This window comes from Rhea pennata, chromosome 3 (assembly GCF_028389875.1).
Source record: "Rhea pennata isolate bPtePen1 chromosome 3, bPtePen1.pri, whole genome shotgun sequence".
NCBI lineage: Eukaryota > Metazoa > Chordata > Aves > Rheiformes > Rheidae > Rhea > Rhea pennata.
The window spans coordinates 97108972-97131161 of NC_084665.1; the positions used below are offsets into that span (position 1 = coordinate 97108972).

Sequence of the window (22190 nt, forward strand, 5' to 3'; positions counted from 1 at the left end):
CTTGCTGTGTAAAATATATTGCTCCCTAAACTAAGAGCAATGGGTAGAAGAATGAAGCAACACCCAAATGGCTCTGCAGCAAATGTCCTGTCTGATAAGCCATGCTAAACCTTCCCTAGTTCTTCTTAGAGACAGTTTCTATGTGCAGCACCTTCCAGGTATTGCAAATAGGCCAGACCCATTTGATATCTAGCTAAGCGCTTGAAACTAATGGATCAGACCCATTTGAAATAGCTGTGTATGTTTTGCTTGTTAGATTAGGCCCAGCACTGTGACATTGCGGATGCACGGATTTCTGACCAGAGGTGGCTCTGGAAGCAATACAGCAGCCACTGGGAATATCACAAGAATACATGTGTTTGTGAATTGGCTAAGTAACCCAGGAGTGCTAGTTAACTGCTTTTTGAAACTGAAAAAGCATTTGCTGTCCTTGACAAGTAAGAAGGCTTTCTTGAATTCTGAGCAATTAAACTTCTTCATAAAGAAACAAACAGGAATTAACATTCTGTAAGGAAATATGGTGTTGTCTGAATCTGAAAAACATTGGAAATGTGGGGTTTTTTTCTGTCCTGCCGTATGTAATTTTAATTTTTGAGTATTTTCCAAGGATCCAATTGTTCATGAAAATCAGTAGGAAATACCTATGAGATAGGATTCATATTGCCGAACTTCTTACAGCTGTAATACAGACAAGTAAATCTAAGCTGGTTCATGTTAGGCTCACCTGAACAAAGCAGGAGAGGGGTTTTGTAGGACAACTCATCTGATTTATTTTAGGTATGTATTTGGGGATGAGATGAATTGTCCTCAGTTGTAATGCATCTCCTGCATCTTTAAAGTCAGTCTAGTATAACTAACTCAGATGAGGGTATTCTACTTTTAGAAGTTTATATCCGGTCAGATGAATCCAGTTTTTTGCTCTTAAAGGAGGAAATTTCACAAGGCCTTAAAACACACGAGCTGAAAGATGGAAAATTAACTGAAAGAGCACTTTGTAATAGCTTGCAAAAGTCTTACTCATTGTCAAAGAATCCACAACCAAGAGAGATATCAAAGATAAAATGGCTGAGAATAGAGGTGGAAACAGCTATTAAAAATACTCTTTTTTTTTCCCCCCACCCTTCCTCCTACCACCAGAAATTCCTAAATAGATGGCTGCCAGCTTTTATTCCATGAATAAATTAGCAGATAATGAAGCAATGTATAGTGTATAATGTATTAGTAAGAAAATGACATGAAGGGAGGAAGGATGGCTGGACAGTTTCTGAAAGAAAGACTTTGTTTAAAAACAAAAAATGTTTTAATGGTAGTGCTCTGTGACCAGCTAGAAGTAATACAGCAGTGCAGAAAGATAAAAGTGCTTGATTTGTCAGGTATGTGGTCAAAAAGCTGTGTTTTAGTCATGCGTAAATGATGATTCTTTCAATTTTTAACAAGCAAGGAGAATGTTTAATAACAACTATTAAAATACAACATAAATTAGATAAATAACGTGTCAAGAAGTTTGAGAATAGCAGCATGAGAAATGCTCTGGACTGTTAATCTGGCGTACTCCTGTTTTATTTTTAGATTACAGATTGAAACTGATTTGTGCCAGTGCTTAACTGAGTGAGTAGATGTACAACTGCTTATAGTCTGTCAGTCTGACATCAGTTTTGGACGGAAGTATTGAAGTAGGACTTGGATCAAAGCAGGTAAATAAAGTAAATCCTTGTGAAAAACTAGGAGATGGAACTCATCAGCTGTGTTACTTTTTTATTTGTTTTAGGTCACCTTGACTAGTAGTCTCTTAAATACTTGCCTTCAGGGTATATTTCAAGATACTTGACTTAATTCAAACATTTTGAATTAAAAAAACGAAATTGAAGAAGTCTAGATACCATGCATCAGATAGATTAAAAATTGTCAAGCAGGTGCAAAACTGTAACTGTGAATGGAGAATCATCCAGTAGTTGATGATTGATGTAAATCATCCTCAGAGCAGAGTGGTATAGGCATCCATTCTTTACCTTCTCTTGATTAACTTTTTTTAATAGTTGATTTTGATCTAGAGAAAGCAGGGGCATTCTTGTCAAACTGTAGATGAATTAAATACTAGGAAGGTGTAATGCAGATGTGAATGCATCACACTGCAGTATGAAATGGGCAAACATGGAAGAAGCAGTCCTAAAAACTTCAAAAACGAGCATTACGGACAATACTTTTTTGAATATGTTGATTTTTTTTCACTCAGTTTTGAGTTGTTCATTGTTCTGTCAGGCAAAAATTGTCACCTCTGCACCCCTGAAGCATCTGATCAAAAGCATTCTTGCGTTCCTGAGTGACAGGGTGGAAACAGAGCACTAACCTGTGGGTACAACATTTTCAAGAGATCAGACTTCAGCTAAAGGCATCTTAAAGGGGCATAACTTTATTTTTTTTAATAAGGCTGGATGTTCAGTGTCTTCAGAAAGTCAGGCCTTCAAGATATGTCTCCATGTAGATAACAAAGATCTTCAAGGTTGTCTTATGGCTTGTGGTAGGTGGTATTTTTGAAAGGAGTAGAACTTGGCCATATAAAAATAACACATTAAAAGTGTCATTTGAGAGTTTATAGATTTGTCTGGTCTCAAAATTGAAGTAGCTGAACAGCAGATTACCTCTAACACTTCAAGATACAACCCAACTATGAGATGGGGTTAGTAGATGAAATTCCTAAGTCAGTCTGTTTCTGATTCATCTTTTAGGTGTTCCAGATCTTTAAAGTAAGCCAAATTCACTACAGCAACAAACGTTTCTACTTCTCTGAGCATACTGAACAAGTAAATAACTCCAGCAAAATCCAAATGCAATTTGGCAAGCTAGAGTGCTGCTGGAAATGCCTGCCAAAATTGCCTTGGCAAAAGCTCTTCTCTGTTTTCAGTAGATTTGGAATGAAATCAGACAAGATCTCAGCTCTTTCTCCATGGAAACCTAGTGATTGTGTTAAATATTCCTACTACTGAGTGAACTGTGTGTAATGAGTGTAGCTGTAGAAATGCTCGGTGCAGAGTGATTTCGTTGCACACCATCCCTCATCTTTGAGCTGTGAGAACTGGGTTATAACTGCATTAATGGAGTCATTCAGATGATCATTAACCATGCGTGTTTGTAAGCTTTACAGTTATGAGACAATACTTCCTCCAGTGTTTAAAAGTTGGTAGTTGCTCTATCTAATTCTGGCCTTTGTTTGATTTTTTTTTTTATTTTTTATTTATTTTTTTATTTCTGTAGGCAGAATGCAGTCAGAAAGACTTCTGCATTAACAGCCAGGCGCTTAGTGTTCTTGTTTGGGAAATAAATCCCAGAAGATGGAAGAGCCAAAGAATAATGGAAAGAAGTCTATATTAATACTATCCAATATCTTTTTTAAAAAAATAACTTCCTATGGTGTTAGTAGTAGCACAAATACAGATTAACAGCTGTTTCAGCTGTATTTGCTGGTAGTATGGGACAGATAATTTAGGCGATTAGTCAAGCTTTCCAGGTATATGTGGTGATAAGAAACTTTAGGAGAATGGAAAATAGCTAGGTAAAGCATGTGGTGAGAACTACAATGAGGGAAGTTCTCCCACAGAAGAAAGCAGGGAAAAAAAAAACCCAGAAAGCAGATGAATAAAGAGCAACAGATGATGGTGAGCAATAAAACTGGGGAAATGAAGAACTTGCAGAGAGAGCAAGAAAGCCAGCATGAAACTTGAGATTTGGCATAGGTCCTGGGGGATTTTTACGTTAAGTGTTGCATCCCTGACCTGATAGAGAGTAGAATCCTCAGACCATAGCAAAATGCTAGTGTGGCTAGTAATGATGCATAAGATGGATGCTCTTGAATACACTGTACATGTAGGATTTAGATGCCAAGAACTAGACAGCATCTCCCTCTGGAGGTCTTTAAAGGCATCTCTGTCTGTGCCAGAAACTTGGCACTTATTTTTGGAAGATTGCATCATTAAATGCCTAAACCTTGTAATTGTTCTGGATGCTCTAGTTTTTTCTATCCCACCCTGCATGTTCAGTTTAAAAAAAAAAAAAAAAAAAAAAAAAAGTGTGACAGCACCAGATAGGTCATTGACTGAATAGGAAAATCAACCTGTTCTCTACAATTGAGCTTTTTGTTCCATACTAAAGAAAAGTTGACTAAGGAAATTGACGCAGGCTGCTTATATAGAATACTTTGGCATACAGGTTCTAGTCTAATCTTGTGGCAAGAAATTATGCACATCTGCTTCTCCAGAAGACTAGACCCTAAAGAAGTGACTGCATAGGCAAAAATTAATTAAAACCTCTTACCTAACACCAAAACCCAATAATGAATAGCCTAAGACCCTGTGGTAACTGTATTTTATCTTGTTGTTAACTGGCAGTAGACTAAGGCTTGCATTCAGTTCATCCTTGATGCCAAATTTTAAGTTTTATTCTTCTGCAACAAGTTTCTATGCTGTTTCTATAGTTGATGAAAATTTAGTCATTGACTGTTACTTAGAGGGGTCTAGATTGCTGTTCAGATGACTAGCATTTAGGGACTTAGTTCACTTGCTTAGACTTGAGAGATGCTAAATGGCATTAAGTTTTTTGAAAAAATGCATAATCCTAATGAATACAATCTGGAACCCACAGGGTTTGCCATAGAGGCAGCTGGAAGTGAGGTGGGATGTCCTAGAGTATTCAAAATAGCAGCAGATATGTATGTCTGGGTAACTGAGTTATGCCTAGAGTGTCTGCTTTAGGATGAGCTGAGCCTTTCTGAAGGCTTCATTGACTAAAAGGGAAATTTGTATGTCTTTATTTGGTTTAGGCATCTTATCCAGGTTTAAATCCTGCCTTAAGTATCTTTGTCTCATTATTCTTGAATTTGAAAATAACCAAGCATACTTGTCTGGATAAAAACTGTGCAAGAAACTCTCAGAAGAATCAGGATTTCACCGAAAATGTCAAAACAGTGTGTCTTCTATAGGTTCGTACATTACGTTGTCAGGGAGTGTTAATAGCATTTAAAGATAACCTGGGATATAATTCCCTGAAGAAGTCTCTTGTCGCAGGATTTAGTATTGCTTTTACTATTCTTGAAACTATAGGGTCCCTCAAGTCAGTCATCTTAATCATGTGGATGTTTCTCTCTAGAGCTATGTGGAACATGTGGGAGCTTTATAAAATTTGCTAACACTGTGTTTGTCCTCTACCATCTGACAGCCTAAAGGCAAGAAGCTAAGGGTTTCAATTTCAAGATGGATCAAGTGGAGCATATTGGAAACCTGTAAACAAGAAGTCTGATCTCCCCTTTTTTCCCTTCAGTTTGCACCATAGCAACTATCTGCATTTAAGAATTTCATGTCTTGTATGAAGAAATTTGTAAAGAAGCCTTGTTGTTCTTTTGTTTGTTCATATCACAAAGATATACTATATAAACATATATGATGTTGTCTTAGAGATTTGAGCATTTCACTCGTGGGAGGAAGCAATTGCAAATATCAGTTTAGTCAAAAGATTTTATTTTTCTCTAAGCTTTCTTCCCTATCTATGCACTGAGAACCCTGCTGTAAAGGATCTGTGAACTTGTACTGGAAATAACATGTGTTTTATGACCTGAACTTTTCTCCTTCTCAGTAGGAAGATACGGTTTTCCACTGGATAAATGGAAGGAAATTGGTAGCTTTAAGAAATGGAGAATGTAAATGTTTCAGTACAGAGTTTTAATAATTAAAATTCAGAACTAAGTACATTTTAGCCTTGGGTGTCTTGCAGTTGCTATTTATGAGGAGGATGCTATTTCAGAATGACTTGGATCTTTGATCAGTATCAGTGATTTAAGACTGGTTAGCCCTTATACTGCAAGTTGAAGGTATGTTGAGGGGGAAGAAGAAAGGCAATTGTTTCTCATAGGACAGAGACAAAAAGCTGTAAGCACAAAATACATGCCCTGAAAGCATTTTTCTTACTGTAGTGTTGGTTGGACGCAGTTCTAAGCCACTATACTACTTTTCTCCAGTTACATATGTTTGTTCTACTGCTGACTGTTTGGTATTCATAGAAGTGCTCACATGTAAGGTCTGAAATTTTCATTTTCCCTTCTGGTGGCAGGATCCAAGTATACTGATATATCTAAGTTAAAATAGATTCAGTATTGTTACAGGAATAGTATCTGTTGCTTAGAGTCCATCAGACTTTTGACACTTTTGTTCTGATGTCTTAGGCACATCAGTAACTATTGTTGGTTATATTGTTGTCAAAGTTTCTCTTACAGAAGAAAAGCTTTCTAAACAGATGGCAGGCTACACATTAGGTGTGTAGAGGTACAAGATAATGGTATTATGAACAGAGGCATTCTCTTCTGTGAAAACTCTAAAACAAGCAAATGCTCCTAACTGCATCTGTAGACTGTTTGTTTTCATCAGTGAAGTATCTTTGTTCCTAGAAATTCAGTAACTCTTAATAGAAGTTATATAGTTCAACTTCTAATGTATAGATACAACACTCTTCCTTTAAAAGTAAATCCTCTCTATTTTTTTTAAAGATATCTTACTATTAGAACAAACCTTTTCTATTGTATGAAGTATGTGTGTGAAGCATGTGATAAGATTGATGAACAAAATCAACTTTGTGACATGCATCATACCTTCGGAAATACTTTGCACTGAATTTCATTTGTTTACCGAAAGGGCCATCTACAGGTATAAATCTTGTTTTTATTCTAAGCTTCATATAAATTAGCTCTCTGATTAGATTGTGTTTTACCAAGACAGTAGATGTTGGCCCTACGTAGCTAGTACTCTGATTTATTTGATGGGATGATTTTCCTCTTAGGAAATAAATTCCATCCTATCAGCTGGTAGGGGCAGCTTTGACCAAAAAAAAAATTGATGTACTACTACTACTACATTAATTCTCATTGTCTCATATATATGTGTGTGTGCATATGTATAATATATATATATATATATTATATAAAACATATATATATATATAAATTTTAATTTGTTTCAGAACTCATTTTAAGCTACCAGTCACTTTAAACTTAATAAAATATTTGCCTTTTAGAAAACAAGGCTTATACTTTCAAATCCAGTCCAAGAAATCGTTACAGTAAATGTTGCAGCAGATAGTTTGCTTTAATTCTACCTTTCTAAAGAATCTGAAGACAGATGATATAAAACTGAACACTATTTAATCTTTTCTTTGATATTTTCTGTTCCATGATGGTGGATTTTTTTTTTTTTAAGTTCGCTTCAGATTTTGAATTAACTTTCAGCTTCAGTTCCCATTTTAGCATCTCTTGACATTAGTGTTGTGTTGGTGAGAGGTGTCATGTTGCTGGGTTCTCAAGAACAAAATTTCCTGGCACTGGGATGAACAGCAGCAGGACAGTTTTTTGTTTGTTTTTTTTTTTGTTATGAAGAGGGTGTATGCATTACTGTGCTTCTTGAATCTAGTTTTTGACCTCTGCCGAGATGGCTAATGATAACAGCATTGTCATCTCTGACACTGTTTTGCAGTGGATTTAGTGCAATTTGCGGTGTTTTACTGAGCTTATGAGGAAGCAAATGTCAGTAACTGAACTTCTCCTCTATTTAGATAAACATGTCTGTTAAATATGTGAGAATAGGAGAGAAAGTAGATGTCATTTGCCTTTTTTTATCATTATAAATCAAATGTTGACTTTCTGATTATTTCACATAACTCCACAACAAAAAGCCTGTAGGGCACCTGCTGTCAGTCCTTTCTTCAGTTTGTGTTTAGCACAGAGGCTAAAACTGGGATGTTGCTGAACCCTGTCTAACATGTCAATAGGTCAGATAAGACCTGCAGAATTGTAGCACTGGTCAAAAATATCTCCAGAAAGGAAGTACCCGAGCTGCTTACATCCCTTACTTTCCCCTTTAGTATTTGGCAGACTTTCACTTAGTTTGGTCAGGAAGTTAATACCGTATGGTAGCTGGAGAGGTCAGTTACATTGAGCAATCTGAAATACTAGCTGCCTGCTCTCACCTTTAGCCAGGAAGAGTATAGACAGAATTATAGGCAGTCACTTTTTAAAAAATCATTAATTCTTTTAAAACATCCTATTCTCTCTCTCTCCTCCCCCCCCCCCCCCCCCCCCCCAGTACTTCTAAGGTTTCCTGGTGGTGTAAGTCTTGGAAAATAAAATTAAGCCTCTACCCAGTGTATGATGCCTTGGTCTAGAAAAAGTTTCTCAATTGCAAGTTACTTTCTCTGAGAAGTAGCCTGCCAATTTTGGAGGTAAGGAGATTCTGGGGGGTGAGTGGCAGCGTTCCAGGGACATGATGATTCAGCCCTGAGTAGGGTGACAGGATGTGATTTAGCAGGCACTATGGCAGAGGAGGCTTGGAAGTCTTTTAAAACATTTATATCTATTGTCAGGCCATTTACTTATACAAATTCTTATGCCGTAGCCTGTCTCTATCTGCTCTTATCTTCAACTGCTGACACTCGAGTTCCTTCCTTTCTGCTTCTGAGATGGGGGCTGGATATCTACCTTGCCTCTGACTGACAGTTCTTTGCCTCCTCCTTCCTAGCAGCCATGTCTGTCATACTCGTGTATCGGATTGTAGGGCTGGAAGAGAGGTGCAAACAGCAAGAGCAAGCATGGTGCGGTCTCTTATTTGTGCTTGCCTTGTGTTATGAGAAGACTGTATGATATTGTAAATTTGATTCATATGCAAAAATGTATTTTAAGAGCAGCTTTCTACTGTTTTCTTGTGTTAGTAACTAGAGATTGAAAAAGCACTTCAGTTACCAGATAGACTCAGTTTTTTAAAAGTTATAATTATCGTGAACTTGATGTTCAATGTTTATATCTCCTACTTTTGAATTATAGTTTTCTGTATTTATTTGCTTAGTACAGAGTACAGCATGTACTATCTTGATGCAATATTTTTTTAGTGATCACTGTATTGTTCCACTTCCTTAAAATAAATAAAATAAAAATAGACCAATACTTAGTAGCATGCTAAGTGGTGAAAGGTCGATGCTAATTAAATATAGTTGTCAAAGTGCACACATGAAGAACTGCAGCTTATGTAGAATCTCAGTATATACTTCAGCTACCTGTGCTTCCAGTTTGCTAAAACTCTATGAAAATATTAAATGTTTCAGTTCAAAGAAAAAAAAACTCACAAGAGAAATATGTTTATATTGGCTATACTTGGGCCTCTTATTTGTACAACTTAAGTTAGGTAACAAGAAGAAGAGAAATGTGTATGGGAATAGAGAGCTCTTGCTAAACTGGTACATTTTAGTTTCCTTGTTCAACGTAAAATTTACTTAAACCACAGTGAAATTGATGTGGTTTTTAATTCAGCCTCTGTATAAAATGACTCAAAAAGTATAAATATTTGACTAATGCGTAGTTTACTACTTTTTTATGAATTTTTTTTGCTTCTAAAAAAGTCAGAAAGTATCTAACTGTCATATCGGTGATATTCCTGTTTCTATAAACACTGTGCACGGCCTGGCTCCAGGACTCTGTTTGTTCAGAGAATTAGTTGGGAGACTCCCTTCCAACAGAGGAAATGGGCTGATGAGTATAAGCTCTCACTCAAGATTGTTCACATCCACAGAAGCTATATCCTCTGCAGGAAAAAAAACTTGGATCCTTGCCACAATGTGTGCATGATGTTAATGAGTGGGAGAAGCCATGTGTGCAGTGCCTGCTTCAGCAGTAATTTGCTAATTCAGGGAAGGGGTGAGAAAACAAAGCGGAATTTGATGAAATTTAAATGTGACACCTAATCCTGTTCTCGTAGTGCAAGGAGGGAAAAGCATTGTATTGCAGAAAGTGGGGTGAGAAAAAGAGGGAGATGAGCCATTGAATTTACCCGAAATCTATGCATCAGGAAGAACTGGATCACATGAGGTCTGGATCCAAGCCTTGTTTCAAGTAAATTGTCTTTGCCAAACAGAAGCCTCAGCTGAGTTTCTGTAAAACTGAAGCCCTGCTTGTTTTCACCCCACAGCAACTGTTGTTTAATACAGATGAGCAATTCGATCTTCTTGGGTTGCTCACATACCATGGTGATGAGCCTCGGAGAGATACCAACAAAGAACTTTTAAGTTCACTGCCTATTTAGGAGAATACAAAGTATGTTCAGGTGAGTTGTGCTAAAATCTGTTAAAATGGTGAGTTTAAATCTTTAGTTTAAGGTTTGCTTTTTCAAGAAAAATACCTAGTACTGCTCTTAATTTTTTTTTTCTTTGGTTTTGCTAACTTGGCTAACTTTGACTAAAATGAGCGTTTGTTTATTGATGAATTGAATGATTTAAGACCTTGTCAATTATGCATTACATGATCTTGTCAATTATTACTTATAATGCTGCTAGGCCCAGTATGAATCTAGAAGGCATAATGATCTCTTGTAAGCTCTCTGAGGTAAGTTTGGATCATAAATGATAAATACAATTGGGGAGGTACAGGGAACACTCAAGGCAGCATTGGTTGCCTTGATAAGCCAGTAATACCAGTTCATTGCTTAAATCTTTTTGTAGGCAGAATGAAAAGGAGAGTTCTAAGAAGGACTGAGAAGGAGGCCACTGAGTTTTAGATTGCATTTCCATTAAGATGCAACACAGAAGAAACCATAAGGAGGTTTAAAGGAAAATGCAATGTAGGGAACAGAGGCTGACCTCATGGGCCAGTTGGAGATGAAAAAGACATCTCAACAGGGAGAAGTGATGGAGAAGGGATCTTAAGGAGGGAGAGATGAGTGTAGATCTTGATAGGCCTAGACCATGATGATAGCTGCCGTTCAGTTCAACTGAGAACGGGCATCCATAAAGGATGCCAAGGGATGATTTAGACTATTATTTCTGGCAGTAGCTTTCTGAATGTGTTAGAGATACAACAAGCTTTTTTCCCCTCCTTAATTTAGGGAATGTTTTGTAAAAACTGAACATGGAAGAGAAAGACCTTGGATGAGACAAATGTAAGGATCAGTTTAAAGAGCTACAGCTTAGATTTTACACACAGAGAATCCTGCAAGATTTGATGTTGGCCTATAAGGAGCCGAAGGCCTGACTGTTCCGATGGGTTTGTAGAGCTGCACATAATGGTGATATGTTTGACACAATTACCTGAATTAAAGTGAAGAAGTTCTAGGGTGGAAATAGAAAAGTGGAACTTCAAGAAACTTCTCTGTTTAGAGATTAAATGAAAATCTGGGTAGTGAATGAAAAGGGGAGAGCAGAGTTTAAGATATGGAAAATACCAAAGCATGAAAATTCCTTGATAGTGGTAAATACATACTTCTCTTAACTCACAAGTTTTATGGAAAGGAGTATCCATAGGGAGAAAAAACCACCAGTTTTAACATAGCTGCTATAAGCATTAATGATAGAAAACACTTCATGTGTTATTTAGCTCTTGCTTTGTGAATTTAATAGTATTCTTGCACAGTCAGTTTTTCTTGCCCTTGTTGGTTTAAATCTTTCAAGCATCATGCCAAAACTCATTTCTGTTTTATGAATTTATTTGTTCATGTATAAATGCCAATATTTCTAGTTGGCAGTATCCCTTTCTTAAGCATCTTTAACCAGAACTTTTTCTGGAGAGAAAAAGAAATGAATTCATCATACCGCATCTGCTCTGTCACACAAATATTGCATTGTAACTATTGAAATGCCAGCATATGTCAGTCTCATGGATTGAATGCCACAGTTGATTCAATAGCAGAACTAGGTGGCTACTGGTTATAGAGAAATGTTAGGAGCTAGCTGAACATAATGTTTAGATAGTATAGAGAAAGAGAGAAAGGACACCTTTGTTCAAAGATGAACTTTAAAGATAAATCCATTACTTTTGAGAAGTTGCTCAAAGTGGTAGCTGGTTGTTAGTTTCTTTCTATTCAAGTTTTGCTGCTGATGTGAATTCTGAAGTAACTTTTAAGTGCAGCTTTGCAGTGTATTTCCTGCAGAAGTGGGGATTCTTTTTTTTCTTTTTTAAAAAACTTTGCTTTTTAAGACTTTAGATTTCCTATAGAAAAAGGACCAACTATTCTATTTTTTGTCATAGAATGCAAGCTGGCTGTTGAGTTATATACTTTTGACGCTAATGGTGCTCTTGAAATTTCCTGAAGAGAGCAAGACTGGAATGGTATTTTCACGTGGGCATAACAGAATTTGAATGGGCAAGGAAAAACGTGTAAGAACTGAGATACTTTGGGACTTTTGGGAGCTTTTGCGTATTTTGAATGTGTAAAAATAAATAAATAAAGGGGGGTCCTACTTGCAGAACTGTTGTAGAAACAAGTGTTTACATGTAGAGAACTTGAGAGAGAGAAGTTAAGGCAGAGAAACTATGAGCCTCAAGGGTCTTTGTTACAATTAGAGCCAAGACTCACGAATTAAAAATTTCAGTTGAGAGAATGTACATAAATTACCTCTTGTTTTAACCTGACGGAGACTTGCAGTTGTATGAAACAAAATAGAAGTTGTGCAAAGTTTTCCTGATGAAACACAAAAACAAGGTGAAACTTGCTTGCAGGTTTTATATTTAATTAAGCACCTAGTCGGTTTGCAATAGAACTTGCCTTCCTTCCTAAATCCGTCATCAGACAGACACATTAGAAACTTCTCAGACTACATAGCTCATCTGAAGCAGAGAGAGACTCTGAAGTTCTGCTTATGTACAAAAATAGAGACATTCTTTCTTTGGACATAATTTTGATAATGCTTGAAGTGGCTTGGAGGTTTTGTGTGAAGCAATTTGCTTGGAATTTGTTCTTTGGGGTGCTGCTGCTCAGCTGCTAGATAGTTTGTACTTCATCTCCTCTTCAGAATTATATAAGGTAAGAGTTTTAGGATGCTGCTAGCAACTTTTTCTGCTTTTTAATTGTTCTTAATGATATCTACATCATCTAGTGTCTATATAAAGAAAACATAAATGCTCTTAAGAAAATCTCTATGCATCTATATTTGTGCAGCTCTTCAATTTTGTTCAATTTGAGTTACTAAACTATGAAAAGTAAATTTAAGAGTGAGGTAATTTCGGCAAGCTGACGCTTCAGAGCTGTGCTAAAACTGCTGTATAAGACAGGACATATTTTTTCGGTGAATTCTCTTCCGAGTCATTGGCCTAAAAAGCTCTCTTTCTGGTCACATTTTTAAAGTTAATGTAAAGCTTCCTTGAATTCTGTCAATTTTGACATTCTTTACAATGGACTGTCAGAATATGTGTACTAGGTTGACTGCATTTGGTTAAAAAAAATCAAGAGGTTTTTTTTAAGGCCATGTAGTGAGCTAGTATTAAAACTATAAACCTCATTTCTTATATTACTCTTATATCCAAAAAATGAATTAAACATGAAGTTCTAAATTTAAATTCCATAGGTTAATGTATATTTGCAGCTCTGCTGACCTGACTGTTTCTTACAAAATGCTGAATGATCATTCACCAAAATCCAGTGGTCAAAGGGGAAAAAAAATTACTTTCGATTTTTTTGTCATTTGATGATTTTCTTCCTGTGGTTTCTACTAATTCTGATGCTCTCTTCTTAAATCTGTTCCAGCAAGACAAAAGGCATACAACTTCCTTTACAACTCTTCTCAAAAACCAAGATGACTGGAGAAGGCAGAGAGCTTCTGCTGTAGTACAAGGACAATCACGTTAATGCTTGTTTCACGGAAAGGCCATATTTAGCTTAGCAGCCTTGTTGCTTAACATTCACCAACACTTAGCAGTATAACCTACATAAATGCCTTCAGTTTCTGTACAGAGTGAATATGGAAGTGTGGTGCATGCTATAGCTAGAGGATCTGTAATGAAGATGAAGGACGAAGAGATTGTAGCTTAAGTTGAGATAATTTAATACAAGAGACTTCGAGCACCAGCTTTATAACAGTAAAAACTGATGCTTATTCTTACAGCTTTATATGTCATTTTTTTGCCTCTGTGTAGAAAATGTGTAAATAAGCTTATGGCAGGCATCAAGGATGGTTTCTCAATATTAAAGTGAGACTTCCTATTTTGTTTGACTTCTTTCATTCTAGAGCTATACCAGATAAACCTAACAGAGCACTGCATTTGTACACCCTAACAGTTGGGGTTTTAAAATAAATACTCCATCAGCCTGGAATGGAGGATTTAACTAGGAATTCACTAGGCTGTGCTGACATCTTGTGGCAGCTTTTATAATTAAAAAAAATCTTTGAATTGTTTTTCATTTTAAGATGAGAAGAAATCACTTTATATAGTCTTCTTTCTCTTAGAGTGAGACAAGAAAAAGTTAGTCTGGCTGGCAGCTGTCCTTCTCCTACTGTCTTGCTTCTGACTCTTGGAAAAAAAACAATTTAAAATTACTGAGCATAATTTGGGTATTTTTGGCTAGTTTAAAAAATGTATTCAGAAATTTAATTTCAGATTCTTTTGTGTGTGTCTTGTAGCAGTTGCATGGAAATGGAGCCTATTCTATTACTTTTCTTCAAAGTGCTGTAAGTTGGCTATCTGAAAAAAAGAAAATGAACAATATATAAAACTGGGACAAGTGGCTGGTACACCAGAGGGCCACGCAGAGGGACTTTGACAGGTTGGAGAAATGGGCAGAGAGAAACCTCATGAGGTTCAACAAAGGAAAATGCAAAGTTCTGCCCCTGAGGAGGAATAATCCCCGGCACCAGGAGAGGCTGGAGAGCAGCTTGGCAGAAAAGAATCCTAGTGAACATGAAGCTGACCATAAGCCAGCAATGGGCCCTTGCAGCAAAGAAGGCCAAGAGTCTTCCTGGGCTGCATTAGAAGGAGTGTTGCCAGCAGATCAAGGAAAGTGATCCTTCCCATCTATTCAGTGCCGGTGAGGCCTCATCTGGAGTGCTGGGTCCAGTTCTGGGCTCTCTAGTACAAGAGACAGCTGGATATGTGGAGTAAGTTCAGCAAAGGGCTTCTAAGGTGGCGAAAGGACTGGAGCATTTGACTTATGAGGAAAGGCTGAGAGAGCTGGGACTGTTTAGCCTGGAGAAGAACAGGCTGAGAGGGATCTTACCAATATGTGTGTGTATATCTGAAGGGAGTGTGTAAAGAAGACAGAGACGGATACTTCTCAGTGGTGCCCAGTGAGAGGATGAGAGTCAATGGGCACATCCTGAAACACAGGAAATTCCGTGTTTTCTTTACTGTGAAGGGTGACTGAGCACTGAAATAAGTTGCCCAAAGAGGTTGCAGAGTCTCTATCCTTAGAGATATTCAGAAGCCATCTGGACAAGGTCCTGGGCAACCTGCTCAAGATGATCCTACTTGAACAGTGGGATTAGACCAGATGATCTCCAGACATGCCTTCAAACTCAACTGTTCTGTGATTTTTGTGAGTTTTCTTTCTTGGAGGTCTAAGGTGCATATGGTTGCTAAAAGAGAGCCCTGAGATCCTTTCACTCTTTTAGGTATTCTCTATAAGATCCTGGGTTTCTTATATATATGAAGAGACAAAAAACAAAAAAAACCCAAAACAACAAAAACCACCCAAATTGAGGATTTTGAGGGAAATGCTGCTTTATGTAGGAGAATAGAGGAAGTGAACAGTTCATAGGCTTCACAGCAGTCATGTATGGCTTTTCACTTTGCCCTTAGAAGGGTGGAGACATAAAAAATGGGAATGCAGTGGACTCTAGCTAAGCTCTAAGGGTACCTGCCACTTTGCCAGCTCCCTCCTACGTCCGCACCCCTATTCCTCGTTCAAATTCACATGTATTTTGTACTTTAGATGTTGCTTGTTGTTTTAGGGGGTGTGGGATATGTGCAAAAGGTAATTTGGGATAAATCTCCAAATATAAAGACAATATAATCCTTCTGCAGGATTCCTCAGATCAAAGAAGGGTTTCAAATACGTTGAAGTTTTCCCTGAGAGTGCTGCATTTAGGAAGGAGATAAAGCACAAGTAATCTTTGCTACTTAAATGGGTCACTTCAAATGGATCAATTAGCCTATTTATAATCAAAGTAGATTTCTGTGTGTGCATGATGGATGAATTTTAAGAAAGGTTTTGGAGACCATTATGAACTTTCTTTATTTGTAAAAGATAGTATAAGATGGTGTACTGTGTAGATAGTGCCTCAATAATTCTACAAATGTTAAAATATCCATAACGTACAGTGAATCTTTTCCTCATTTTAATGGTGTGTCTGATGATTAGCAGAAAGAGAGAGGAATAAGTGTGGAAAGGAATGGGAAGTCAACTCTTTTTAATAGGCCTTAAAGGTGTTATAGCTTACCCACTATATATAACTTTCTCTCTTTACAAGCTGAGGGTAATTTTTCTTGATCTTCAGGTCATCTTTGATTGAGTGATATAATCAAGTGTTTCTTGACTATAAGAAATATTCTGTAAAGTGAGTAGTAATTTGTGCATGTTGGTACCTGACTTATCATCACAAGAAAATGAATAACTTACTGAAAAGAGGCTACTGAATTAGGCTGGGATTTATTTTCAGTCCTTTGCTCTTATTGTTATGAAATAAAAGCAAATGAATGATTGCAGTCCCTTTATAGCATGGCCTGTATTGTGCAATTTGGAATTTCTTCCTTCCAGGTGACTGTGGTATACTGCTTCAACTGTTTTTTGCGGGGGGAGATTGGTTTGTTGTTGTTGTTGTACTACGTTGTTCTGGCTGCTGCTTCCTTCATAACTGATGTGATATGTAGTCAAATCCACTGAGTGTAGGATAGTAAAGCAAAGGGAAAGATCAAGGTAAGGAGGACAGATTCCAGGGTCACACAAATACTGTTTCATTAACACCATGCCCCTTTGAGGTCTTAGGAAAAGGCTTAATTGGAGCAGTTTTTCACTGTTGTGATGACTTTGCTGAAATCATGGTTGTATATATGGCCGTCTGTACGGGCACTACCTTCCCTTAACTCTAGCAGGCCTGTGAGAGTGGATTGGGATTTCCTGCATACTGTGACTTTGCTTTTTGATCTCAGCACTTTCTCACGTTGTAGATGTTACTGCTGTTCACATTATCAAAGTACTATTCGACCTGAGCAGGCACAGACCTGCTTGTTTAAAGGCCATCGACCTCTTTGCCATCTTAACGCTGCTTCTCATCACAAAAACAGAGACGGCTTTGCTGATTTATCTGCTGTTAATTTTAAAATATATACATGATACAAAATTTGAATAGGTGTCTAGAACTCTATGTATCTGGAAATTCTACCTCTTTCTGCTTGCTTCAGTCCTTTGAGGGTAAAGTTGAAGAATGAGCAATATTGAGCTTTTCATTAAAACTCTTTGCTAAATTTGCTGCTGCCTTTCCACCTATAATGCAAAATGCTGATAAGACTGCACTAGTTACTGTCAGTTAACTGGCAAGTTATTGCCAGTTGGATTCCAGTTCTTGGATGTTCAGAGATGCTGGAAATTCTGTCTTTTTGACAGTAGGAGCTACTACTATTTTGAAACCAAGTGAAATATTTAATATTTCAGAACTCAGGTACAGAGTTGTAGCCTAGCCCTGTGCAGGACTTGCTGGCAAATCACCTACTTTATTCCTTCTCAAAAACATATAAAAGGCCATGCTTTGTCAGGACAGCTGTGTCTTTTGCTGCTATCTGGATACCTAGAAATAGATGAGGAACTGTGCCTAGCAAATGGTAGGCATCTATCTCAGCAAAGGGACATGGTGTACTTTCTTTCTGCTCTTCCTCAACTATCTCACTTTAGAAGCATCATTCAGACTTCAGAGATATTGGATAAAATATAATAGTCATCTGAAATGACTTAGAAATCAAAGGCAGTCAATGGGGTAGCGATAAAAATACCAGACTTGTGCTTAAAGTAATCATTTAATTGCTGTCATGTTCCCCTGTCACTTGCTTTGAATGTTAAGTCTTTTAGCATAGGAATTGCTATGTTATGTATAAATGCAGTGCTTATCAGAAAACTTCCTTATATTGTTTGAGATTGCTAAGAATATTCCAAGGAGGAGAAATATCTGGTGGGAAGCATATCTGAAATATCTATGCAGAACTGACTTTTGAAATCCTAAGTCATTCATTTAAACTTTGAAGCTAAAGAATATTTTTTAAATCTTGAAATGGATTGCTGTATATATTATTTAGTTTTATTCTGATTTTTCTTGTTCTGGTTGTTTCTCTTCTATCTCTTTCAATATTTCCTTTTCATTGCATCATTGGCCTTGGTATGTTTTCTTCCTCTGTGTGCTGACAGCATGCTGCCTTTTATTGCACTCTCTCTCATAAATTTTCTTAGATATGAAGCTAATGGCTCTAATACTTCATGGGTATATTTTGAAAGTAAGATTCTTTGCTGCTGTAGAAAAAACAAAACAGATGTTTTCTTTTTCTACTATTTCCTCTTGCAAGCGAGTACAATATACATACTTCTTATTTTTCATGTTCTTTTGTCTTATTGCCATATTGCATTACTGTTTTTAAAAAAAGTAAACTTTTTTTGTTTCCATGTATTTTCACTGTATTAAACTTGGGAAAACTTCTTTAGTGCTAAAGGATCTAACATAGGTTAACATTTTCAAAGCCAGTTGTCTGACTTATAAGCATCAAACTTTGAATTGTACATGGAAAATAAAATAAATAGAAAGAAATTCTAACCAACAGTAATAAGAAGTGTAAGTCAAGGTGATACCATGATCAATCACTTGAATAATATGTAAATAAAATTTTCATCATAGTCTTTGATCAAAATAGGATCTGTTAACAGTCAAAATACCAGATGCTTGTCTGCCATCACTTCAGAGTAGCACAGTAATTTCAGTGAGAAACTACTGCAGCATTATTTTTCATCTCTCTCTCATAAAAGGTTGAAAGCCCTTTTGGAAATCATACTTAGCTGAAAATATTGGATGAGAAATGTAAAGTATATAGCAATTGTTCGCCTGGAACCTTGAAGTTGGTCCTTCTTCCAGCAGGTACTTGCACCAGATGACCTCTTGTGGTCTGTTCAAACCTAAATTATGATATGATTTATTTCTTTTCTTGCACTGAGGGTGCAGCTCTGTGAAATTATTTGTAGGCTTTGCATCCTTTTATTTTTTGTGCTGATTTGTTGTTCGGCCAACACTAGGCTATTCTGTCTCTTGTAATGTTATTTGACACTCGGTAGTTTGGCTTTCTGGTTAAAGAACGATTTCTCTCTTCCACTGTATGTCTTAGAAATACCCGACTTATGGCCCTAGTGAATACTTAAAATGAATCTGCTGAGTTCAGATCTACAGAGCAGGCTCTTTGGCTACTAGTTGCAAAATGTATTCATCACAGTCAATTTGAGAAGGAAACTTTTTAATTCTTGCAGGTCCTTGGACACAAGACTTTTGCCTTCTGCCTCACAGTTCATTTTATTTTGCAGCAGACTGGAAGCTGAAGGTGATCAAAACCTTCAGATTTATTTGAACTTTTTAGACTTCTTCAAATCTGTAGGCCTTCTTATGAATAGTAAAGTGGGGCGTGTTATTACAGCGTTCTGTTCTTCTGCTGCTATTGTTCTCTGTCTTGACCAAAGCCAACAGGGATTTTTTGTGACTGCAAGAACTGTGCTCTTAGATGCTGCATGGCCTGATTTGCAGAAGTGCTGGGATGAGATGCAGGTAATGGCAGAGGAGAAAATTGTATAAAAACAGTAACTTCAGTCCAACTAAAACATACTTTATGCCCAAAGGTAAGCTGTTTCTTCAGAAAGCTGTCCAATATACTCTGCTATAAATAGCTTGGTGAGAATAATGCAAGGAACAATACTAGGATGAGAACAACCTTTCTATGGAATAAGCAATTAGATAAAGCTACTCTGTCTTTTCGATAGAAGATTAATTTTACTTCAGATAGGTTGATGTGAATCTATAAGACCATCCAAGTCCCCAGTTACTTGTACTTTTGGGGGAGGGGGAGATCGATTTTTTTAAAAAAAAAAAAAACCAAAGCATAGACTACGAATAACCTTGTCCTGAAGGGTTTTTTGTGGTGTTCTACAACCTGCTTAAGCAGAATCTTTTCTTTTTTTTTTTTTTTTTTTTTTTTTTTCCCCCGTTTAAAGATTTTGGCTTTTATCCCGTGTGAGTAATAAACTTCATTATGTATCTTCAGGTTCTCTTGTTTTGTTTCCCAACCACCACCACTCCTTTCGCTGCAGAGGTGATGTATTTAAAACTGACTTCTTAAGGAGTTTCTGAGAGGAATGTATCTCCTGAAACATTTCTATACCACTGTTACAATTATCTGTTGTTTAACTGGACTCCTAAATTTACTAATCTGTATCTTGAAAAGTACTTGTTTTCTCAAACTGTTCAAAGGCATCCGAGAACCATCATTCCTCTAACAATTAGAAATAAGCCAGATACAGTACATACTTCTGTAAGCCAGCACTCTAGGACATTGCTTTTAAACTGTGTTAAAAGTTTTCAGTCCCATGGAAAAATCGTATCATAGTTTTTACCTGTGGAATGCAGATTAAAAAAAATAAGGACAAAGTTGTTTTTTTTTTGGGGGGGGGGGTGTTTGTTTTTTTTTTTTTTTTTTTTTTTTTGGTGAATGTGTTTATGTGCACTTATGGTGAATTTTCTCTTGTTTGCAGGCACAGCTTCATCAAGAGATTCAGGAATACTTTGGGGTGAGTTGGCAGGAACCCTTGCAATACAATTTTGGCAATAATAGTGGCTGTCATCCAGAGATGTTGAAGCTAAACTTTCTTGTGTACTTCCTTCTTCCACCTCTCCACATGTGCACAAAGGACTTAACATTGTTTAGAATTCATATGGTATAAAATAATCATGGATATGCTTTTTATCCCTTGACTTGATGTCTGCATGTTTCCTGTAGTCAGCGATGAAATCTGTCCTAAGTCTGCTGGCATTTGATCTGTTTTCAAAAACTCTGAGTGACAGGTACTGTAAACATCCTACACTCTCAGCTGTGGAAGCTAAGAAAGCTGGGAGAAGGCTGTTTACTCTCCCTGCCTTGGAAATCATCTGGATGGACAAGAATCTGGATAGAATATTGTGAACTCCATGTTGACTTTATTTCTGACAACCTGTATTTCGTATTTTACTTTATGATATCAGTAAGCATATAATAACATAGTGTGCCATCAGTGTCTGATATTCTGACTGAGATTCTAACCCCATAATAAAAAAGAGCTGTACTTATAAACATGCTTCAGCTGCATTGCTAGTTTGAGGAAACCTAGCAGCAGTAACATATTCTAGTATTTTCAACCTTAAATAGTGGTGTTCTATACAGTAGTCCAAAAATAATCTAAAACAGATCTATTGTGCTCTGTTCATAAGTGCTAGTAAGTACAAGTTACAGGAAAGTCATCCTTAGGTTCACACATCAGCAATGTATTTAAATAAAATCATCCTTAAATGTTTAGTTCTTGTATTCTAAGATTCACTTAATTCATGTTTTCCTGCTCAGAAGAGTTAGAAACAGAGATCAAAAGGAAAAAAAAAAAAAAAATTCTAGAGGACTTCAGCTTTCAGTTCCTGTTATTGAGTAGACAAAGCTGAGATGTCAACGCTAATCAGCTTTGTCTCTAAATTAACTGAATTAAGAGATATAAATGTATTTAGCTTACACTTCCTACTTGCTTTTCTCTGCCATCTGCCATCCCTCCACATTGTATTATTCTTTGTAATCTGTTCTGACAACCCATCTTTTTCTCTTCCTCCTTATGTTTTTTTTCATTATATTTGTTATTGGCTAAATAGGGCTTCTCATTTTAAATTTGGAATAAAATGGGAGTGGAAAAAAAAGCCCTTTAACTCTAATATCCTGCTGGCATGGTCTAAATCCTCATGAAATGGAGTTTTGCAGCTGCTTTTAAGCAGAGCAGTGATTTTGCAGAAGGGGATACCTTTTGAGCTCTCTAAGAATTTTTTCATTCAGTTGAATTCCAAAATCACCTTTTAGCTCCTTTTGTGATACCATTCTCATTTTAGATCCTGCTGTCTCAGCTTTACTAAACGTAATTAAACATAAGCCTTTGAAGTAAAAACTGCCCTGAAGCATTTAAATATCAGGATTTGGAAAGCGATAGGATGGGGAAGACAATATGAGAATTGTAGAAGATCATGTGAGGATATGAAGTACTACTACTCTTACAAAAGGAGCTAAAAAGAATTCACACTGTTAGCCCTACCTCCCCCCCATTAATTACTGGAAGTAATAACTTATTTTTCAGGTTATAGTTTGTGTTTCTTTTCAACAAAGG

The 22190-nt window shown here is 36.8% G+C and overlaps 1 protein-coding gene across 1 annotated transcript in view; it reads left to right on the plus strand.

Moving 5' to 3' along the window:
• Nucleotides 1-22190, plus strand: part of OGFRL1 (opioid growth factor receptor like 1) — a 76941-nt gene that overhangs the window by 8412 nt on the left and 46339 nt on the right. Inside the window, exons 2-4 of the mRNA XM_062573095.1 lie at nucleotides 19567-19643; nucleotides 20066-20113; nucleotides 20553-20588. Of these exons, the coding sequence (XP_062429079.1) occupies nucleotides 19567-19643; nucleotides 20066-20113; nucleotides 20553-20588 (161 nt within the window). The remainder of the gene's footprint in view (nucleotides 1-19566; nucleotides 19644-20065; nucleotides 20114-20552; nucleotides 20589-22190) is intronic.